Source organism: Condylura cristata, unplaced genomic scaffold (assembly GCF_000260355.1).
Source record: "Condylura cristata isolate star-nosed mole 26May11 unplaced genomic scaffold, ConCri1.0 scaffold00001, whole genome shotgun sequence".
Lineage (NCBI taxonomy): Eukaryota > Metazoa > Chordata > Mammalia > Eulipotyphla > Talpidae > Condylura > Condylura cristata.
The window spans coordinates 75,629,676-75,637,694 of NW_004567102.1; the positions used below are offsets into that span (position 1 = coordinate 75,629,676).

Genomic DNA, 8,019 nt, shown 5'->3' on the forward strand with positions numbered 1-8,019 from the left:
CTGACTGGTGGCCTTGCCATTGTGCCTCACCTGGCTAGACTTGGAGGGACCAACATCTTACAACCCTTAGGAAGCCCCACTGGGGTCGAAGCCTTCTTTCTGTAGCTGGGATAGCACTGAGGGTCTATTGCAGGTGCTCTGTATTTGAACTGGCCTCAAATTAGGCTGATTCTAAGAAAGCCCAGGAATTTACATATGGAAAGGTGGTCTTATGGCACTAAACTTACATTTAAAACATGGCACAAACCATCAGGCTAATTGATGCTGCTCCCACGTCACATGGCATCTACAGTGCCATGTCTCACTGTCACTTGTCTCACTCTCTAATGAGAACACATTAATCGTGGGGCTGAATTATATGGAGAGAGAGAGTGGATTCTTCTTGGCGCTGGAAGAAATGTTCCCTCATTGTGCTTTTTCAATGGTGCATTGCTTTCTTCTGATGCCAGGTAGAGGTGCTGGTAGCAATGCAGCGGGAGAGGAAGCAGATGTGTCGCTGCAATTTATGCAGTTTTAAATGGCCCAGGACCTACTAAAACACTCAACACTGGTTTCATTACTTCTAGGTATCTTTCTATCTTCTCCTTGCCTTGGTTATCTCTCTCACACCAGCTGTTAGAGAGGGTTGGTGCTTAGCTAGTGAGAGGGAGATAGTTGCTAAATAAGGAATAATTATAGCAAAACAGTGTAAGGGATTATTTTCCTCCCTTTTAAATTGCAAAATATACCGAAGGTCTGTAATCTCTCATCTGAAACTCTTGGGGTTAGGTATGCTTCAAAATTCAGAACTTTTACATTTTAGAAAGGTAATATAATATATCGTATATGATACATATTTGTGTTGTTCCCAGCAGGGAATAGATTAGATCTGAATAGATTTCTGTACCTGTCATATTATGAACTTCTGTAGCAAAACTTGTTTTTCACTCTAAGTGAGTTAAGTAAAGATTCCTGTTAGCTCCACATCTTTTCAATTCAGACTGTGACACCAAATGCATCTAGAGCCAAACTTAAACAAACAAAAGAAATCTTAAGGTTTGCGGAGCTTTCTGGGGTTTACATTTGTGTATAAGAGATTGTGATCTTATATAAATGCCTCATGAGCTAAACCATGTTTAATGGTCTGTCCTTGGACCTCAGTCAGTGTTTATAAGAAAAAAGGGTTTTTCAAATGACCGATAGAACACATTTTTGAAACACAATCCATTTGTAATTGGGGGACTGATTTAATAATAAAATAGCAAAGAATCCCCTGTTGACCTGTGTGCAAACCTAATCTAAATATATTCACATTAATTAATATGCATGACCAGTAGACACTTATCAGCTACTCCGTGCCTACATCTCAGACTTCATGATATATGTCCTCTTCTCTCTTACGTATTTACCTGCTACCTCCTCTTTTTTCTTAAAGGAAAATTGGTTTGTCCTAGATTTTCTTGTGCGACACTGGGTAGTTGGTTGGCAGTCTTAATCAGGGCAAGCAGTGTGGTGTGTAAGCCACAGTGATTTATGTCTTGTGGGGTCCAAGCACTTTTAAAAAACATGGGAAGATTTTTTTTGTTTGTTTGAGATTAATAGAGTGATACATCCTCAAATATGTCTGACAGAATTAAAATAATGGAAATAAAAATATCTCTGAGGGCAAAACTTCTGAGAAATTCAACTTTTCTCTATGCTTTTACTAACATCACAAATAAAATACTCTATTACCAATAAAGAAAACTCAAGTCCACAGGAAAACCTGAAATTAGAATAAAAACAAAAATACACTGATGCTACCACAGGGAAGACTAGAACATAAATAATTTGCAAGTAGTCTGTCACTAGCAATTCTGATATTTTTTTTTTGCATTCTTTTCTTTAAATTTTACATTATTTTTCACTTTGAACATTTTTCATCTCAGTTGTAATCTAGTGACCTAAAGAAATGCTAGATTAATGAATTGCCTTGTGAGGGTAACAACGCTGAGGGTATCATAATGATGTTTCTTAAAACTTGTTAGACCTGCAGCACCTTAAAGCTACTGTGGCTTCATTATATCAGAGGTCAAGTAAGGCCCTTGGCATTTTCTTTGCTCTTTCTGAGAAAATGCAGAAAACAGTTGAGCTGCCCCCAAATCTGGTCATGACAGTGACAGGGCCCCCGTCTTTCTCCAGCACCCACCCCACTAAGCCCTGGGTGGCAGCAGGCTGAGCTGCCTTACAGGGTCATCTCGACACCGTCAAATGAAAGCAGTGGAACAGGCTTTCCTGTGTGAGTCACCATCTTCTCCTGCACCCTTCGATTTCTGTCACCTGGGTGTCTGCACATTCGAATCCCCTGACCTCTTTTGACAATTCACTTCCTTCATGACGAGTGACAGTGAGTGAGAGCCTTCCTGTGAGGATGGGTGGGCAGGAGTCCTGATCACAAACAGGGACACGAGTCATGATGAAAGCATCACCCAGCGGAATGAGTGCTGAGTGCCCAGCACACTGTAGTGTGGGATTATTAGAGATCACCTTTATTTAACATGTTTTATCTGCTATTCCTTGCCCACCCACAACAACAAACTTTAAAATGCTAAATTGAAAAGTTGCCCAGTCATTCAGTGATGTCAGTGGTAGAATCTGGACGATGTTTAGATTAGTCCCCAAGAAAGGATCATTTATTGTTTTTTGCAAGATTCCTTTTACCTTTGAATTATCTGTGCCTCTTCCTGCTCGTGTTTGCTCTGGCATCTTTGGGGAGAACACTGAGCTGTGCGTAGCGTGTGCACTTCTTTCCTGCACTGCATTGTGAGGTACACTCTACATTGCAGTGATTTTTTTTTCTCCTTTGCTGAGAACAGAGGTGAAAACCCCAGTGGGTTCAAGTATCCACTTGATAGGCTCAGTCTCTCTTAATCAGCCTGTAATGGAGCTAATGGCTGTTTGTCATCCTTGGAGATATAAATTTCCTGGCGGTGTCTCCTGCAGACAGTGCACGAAGGATGCTCTGTGTGCCAGCAAGGACTGATAATCAGCAGAAGGGCAGGGTGATTCGTTCGCCAGGAGAGGACTGGGGCTTCCCTGCTGCCAGGCTACAGAACTCGCCTCGCCACTCCTGAGACATGGACAATGCCGGTAGGTAAAGCAAGCATGAATTCTTCAAGGCTTCTGGGCTTGTTTGCCGTCTGCAACCTTTGCTGCAGAAGGTCTTCCTATTTGCTGGTCTTGCTCTGCACTTCGGTGTCAGACACCGGGAGACACGGAATGTGTTAACCCGCGGCATTGTGCACGGTCAATCAGTGTTTCCTCTGAAGTTTGGGAATGGGGAATGCAGATGATAATTCCACCTTCACCTTTGTGAAGACAGCACTGTTATGTGGGCTGCAGGAAGTGTGCCATTTGATCCTTTTGTGCTCAGAACAGTGGGGGAAAAATGCATGTCGTTAAGGAAAAAAAAAACTATTACTCAGGGGTGGCAAAAGATAAATGGAGTTAATGAGCTGAACAAATTTTTTTCAGTGTGGCAATGTGCAAACTGCACTTGGCAGAATTCATCTCTTCTGATGCTCAGTCTTCATGTGGGGTGCAGTGTAGAAAATGCCTCAGTATCTCCTGATGTGTTCATTTCAAACTATAGGCATTCATGGCCAATTGTGTACTTTCAAAAATGCATTTGTCTTAAAGCCTTTACTTGACAGCCAGAAAGACATGACTGTGCTCTAGTGCCCATTAAAGGATCAGCATCGAAGTACTTCTCATATGCAACTTTCTCCTTTTTCTTTGCTGTACTGAACTTTTGGAAGATACACACTACAGGATCACACCCATTTCAGTCTTATTGAGGCTCAATGTATAATTCTTCCAAATGTGTTATGGAATCCCTGTCTCCTGAAGCTCACTAGGGAAGTTACTCAGCTGGCATCATTTTACAGTGATGTGCCTGGCACCTTGACACACAGCTCGCTCTGCTCAGAGGGTACAGCACTGAAAATGGTTCCTACGCAGGGAGACCACCCATTTTTAGTGAGCCATTTGTTTATGGATGTGGCTGTTTTAGTCCTGAGTGCAGGTAGCCTAGGCAAGAAGTGGTTTCAAAGGCAGTGTTCGGGGTTATTTGTTTGGAAAGCTTAACAGGAATAAAATGCTGTGACTAAAATAATTTTGTATTTGACATTGAAGGCATTAAAAGAAATTGGAAAAGTACAATATTAGGGATGAAAATGTCATGGCTGAGAGAGAACAAGGGTGTGTGTGTGTGTGTGTGTGTGTGTGTGTGTGTGTGTGTGTGTGTGTGTGTAATAGCTGTAGTAGGAAGGAGCCTAGATGAATAGTTATAATTGTCATATTACCCAATTTGGTTATTAAAAAAATATGCCAGGGGCTGGTCATAAAAATGAAAGCATGTAAGTATGATATTTTATGACAAAGTACAATTTCAAGATTAACCCAAACCTTCTTTAGTGACAGCAGTAGAGTAAAAACATAAATAAGTGAATTAAATCCCTATTTAGCCTCATTTAAAACTTCTGCCACCCACAATTACTTATGCTTACATCCTGGCAGAATTATCACTTTAATTCAAGTAAATGCCTCTCTTAACTGACTCAGATGTTTATTTCAAGGCCATTTAAGAACAGGAAAGGAACTACTGTAGAGCTGCTCTGTCCATTTAAAAAAATTCTAAGGGCCATGAATTATGTTTTGGCTAACTATAGATGAGAGCGAAAGTGTTTTCACAATTTGTACTTACGTTTGTTTATGCTCCTCGCTGCCATTAGTGAAATGCCTCTGCCCCTACACATTTGCGGGGAGTGGTGACTTGTCAAGCAGGATTTTCATAGCCTTTCAAAATTTAGGTGAAATCTCAAATATGAGTATATGTGCCTGTGAATGGAATAATAGGACTTTAAGTTTCGTTGTTTGATTATTTCAGAACATTATTTGATTATTTCTTGCTTATAATGGTTGAATGTCAGTGATCACTTTTAATGGTATTTTTTTGATGATGCAAGCAGCCACTCTTATAGCAGGGAAATAGAAACACACCACTCTCTCTGTGTCTCATTCTCTCTCTCACACACACACATACACACGTCAATATATTGACTCTAGGGGGGGGCATTTTAGATAGTACTGGTAAGAAACCACAGGGGAAAAAAAATAAAAGCCCCAAATATTTTAACATTATACCAAGGCATCCAATTAACTTGGAGCACTGTGACTTGTCCAGTATAAACACAATAATGGTATTGAACATTTGCCTACATTTTTCCAATCAGAAATGGATATCAGAGTTGAGCAGCGCAGAGCTGAGAGCCAGCCCTAACAACTGGGTCATCATTCGAGCCAGGCCTTCTTCCCGCAGGGTGCTGTGTGTCACCCTGGGGTCACTATTGCGTTGGGCAGCCCAGTGCCTCTGATTTATTCCAACCTCACGGAACAGCCTGGTGCTCTTTGGTTGTTTCTGTCGTTAACACAGAGGAAGAGGCACTGCATGGACCCCGGCTCCTCTGTGTCTCTGAGCACATTTCAGGGAGCTGCCTCTGTGAGTCTGACGTCCCGTCCTAAGCAGCCAAGAGCTGAGCTTCTTCCCATCTCTGAAGAGACACCCCCTTCCCCATAATTGCTGGCTTATGTATTGCTTTAAGAGCTTTTCCTGTAATAAGAATAAAATATTTATCAAACAGTATGAGTGTAACATGTCAGTGCAAGTTTAGCCATATGTAACCTTTTTTATTCTTTTTTTTTTTTTCATTTCTTCTTTAAAATTCTGTAACTCAGATGGGTGGATCTTAATGAAACCAAGTTTTTGACAACAACTGCAGGGAAGCTCTTTTGCCCTGAATTTGTGTCCCTGCTTTCATCTCATGGTTCTCATGAACAAGTTGTGGCCAGGGACACTGTGTCAAAGTTGCCTAGAGCCGCGTGAGAAACAGGGCTTGGGAATGTAAGTCCATCTTCTGCAGGAGCGAGTATTATAAAAAATTCTGCTGTATTTGTGGTTCTAGCCTTTTGTGCTTGACATCATGATGTTTCTCTCACTCTGTGTGGGCCTAAGAGACACTCAGCTGAAGGGGAGGTGGCGGCAATGAGAGCCACTATGTCCTCACTTCACATTCCAGCCCAGCAACTTGAGGGCTCTGGACCTGAGATGCCCAGTCACAGAATGTGAGGAGGGGTTTGGTCTACTAGCTCCTTACAAATGAGTGGGGAGGGTTGTTGGGGAACCAGATTGCAGAAAGGTGCCTCTGAAACAGTCCAGAACAGCAGATAATCTGGAATGGACACTGAGTCTACTCCCTGTCTCCTGCGAACAGTGCTCTAAACACCACCAGCACTTATTTTCTCATCTGTGACAGCAAAGATTTTACCCACCTGGTAGAGTTCTTGTGAAAAAGAAGACCAGATAATACACTTAACACTTCGGTGTCATGGCTGGGTTTTGGTGCAGTGGTGATGCCCAGTTCTATGTGTCTATGTTAAGAACCATCGAAAAATCGAGCATGATTGCCTTATGCCCAAATGTGTGGCTTAGGGCCTGACTCGAGCCATGTGCTGATGGTGTGGGAGGCACACGGTTATGAGCAGAAACACACCAGCTGGCTGACCTGAGAGCATAGCTGGACCCTGGAGTGGGTGGTGGAGATGGATTGTGGGTACATGGTCTACCACAGAACATGAGCTTGGGAAAGGTAGCAGGAGAATAGGCACAGTCCAAGCAGATCTTTGGAATTTCCAGTTTGAGAATCGAAGCTACTAGTCCTGCACGATGGAACTCAAGAGGAGGTTTAAGAGGAAAACCAATAGTTTCATTTAGGAATTGTTGAGTTTGCTTTGCTTCTGCATTCTCCACTGGCATTAGTAGGTGTTTGCCGGTGACTTTCCAGCCCAGTAGTTATAGGCAGTTGCCACATCAGTTTGGAAGCAGCACTGCCAGTGAGGCCCAGACACACCAACTCTCTCTGTTTCATACACACACAAACACACACACACAAACACACGAAATTCCTTACTGTTTATTGGATTTATACACCCTGTTTAAAACCTTTTCTATTTTACATATGCTTTATTTCAGTCCAGTAAACCCAAAGCATCTGAGGCTTGCCTGTCCCCACCAATTCCCAGCATGTGGGAGATCTTATATGGGGAGGTATAGAAAAAAATAGCATTTCAAATGCTGCTTGAAAATATTTTCAACATAAAAGGACATAATGCCAAGACCTGAGAAATATGCCCCTAAACATGGAAATAATTTGGTCAAAGACTGGGCAGCTACCTTAGAAAATGTAAACTCAAAGATATTTCCTTCTAACACTTTTATAGAATCTAACTTAGCCACTAAGTCTGCTATAGCAAATTGTCTCAACAAAGGCAGGTGATGGATCTTTAGAGTGTTCATGGAGCAGACTGTATATGTGAATTAATTTGTGTTGAAAATGAATGCTTTTAGGACATCTGACTGTTTGAAAACTTCATTTGGTACAATTAAATTTTTTTCTGTAATCCCCTGCTGTCATGATACCTTAGTCTTACTCTATACTTTTGTTTATTATGATGTTTTTAGAAATATAATGTTATATTTCCATACATATATAGTATATATGCATACATCTTCATATATAGGATAGGCTTTTGGAATCTACTCAAGTATGTATTCTTTGGTTGGAGGCTTATCAGCCTTGATGAGGGGGAATATAATGTTGCTAGTTCTTCTAAAAATGTAATAAGGCTCTCCCTGGTAGCACAACTGGTTAAAGTGCAGCACTATGAAGCTGTCTGCAGCCACTGCATCATAAGTTTGATTCCTGGCCAGGGAGGTGACCCACATGGCACAGCCAATCTCTTCTGTCTCACCTGCTCCTCCCCTCAGCAGTGTGCTTTAGTTGACCTGCCTGTTCTGCTCTCCACTCTTTCTCTGGTGAATCCTCTCACCCACCTCACTTCTGGCTTGTACCCCAGCTCTTGTATGCATAAATAAATAAATATTTTTTAAAAAGTCATAAAAATTTAGATCAGGGTTTTCTTGTAATTAAAAAGGGCCCTCCC

At 41.7% G+C, this 8,019-nt stretch overlaps 1 protein-coding gene across 2 annotated transcripts in view; it reads left to right on the forward strand.

Moving 5' to 3' along the window:
- The first annotated feature begins 2,963 nt into the window (after positions 1-2,963).
- Positions 2,964-8,019, forward strand: part of PHACTR2 (phosphatase and actin regulator 2) — a 175,810-nt gene continuing 170,754 nt past the window's right edge. For both annotated transcript variants that reach the window (XM_004673909.2, XM_004673910.2), the window contains exon 1: positions 2,964-3,108. In XM_004673909.2, coding sequence (XP_004673966.1) covers positions 3,096-3,108 — 13 coding nt within the window. In that variant the 5' untranslated portion in view covers positions 2,964-3,095. The remainder of the gene's footprint in view (positions 3,109-8,019) is intronic.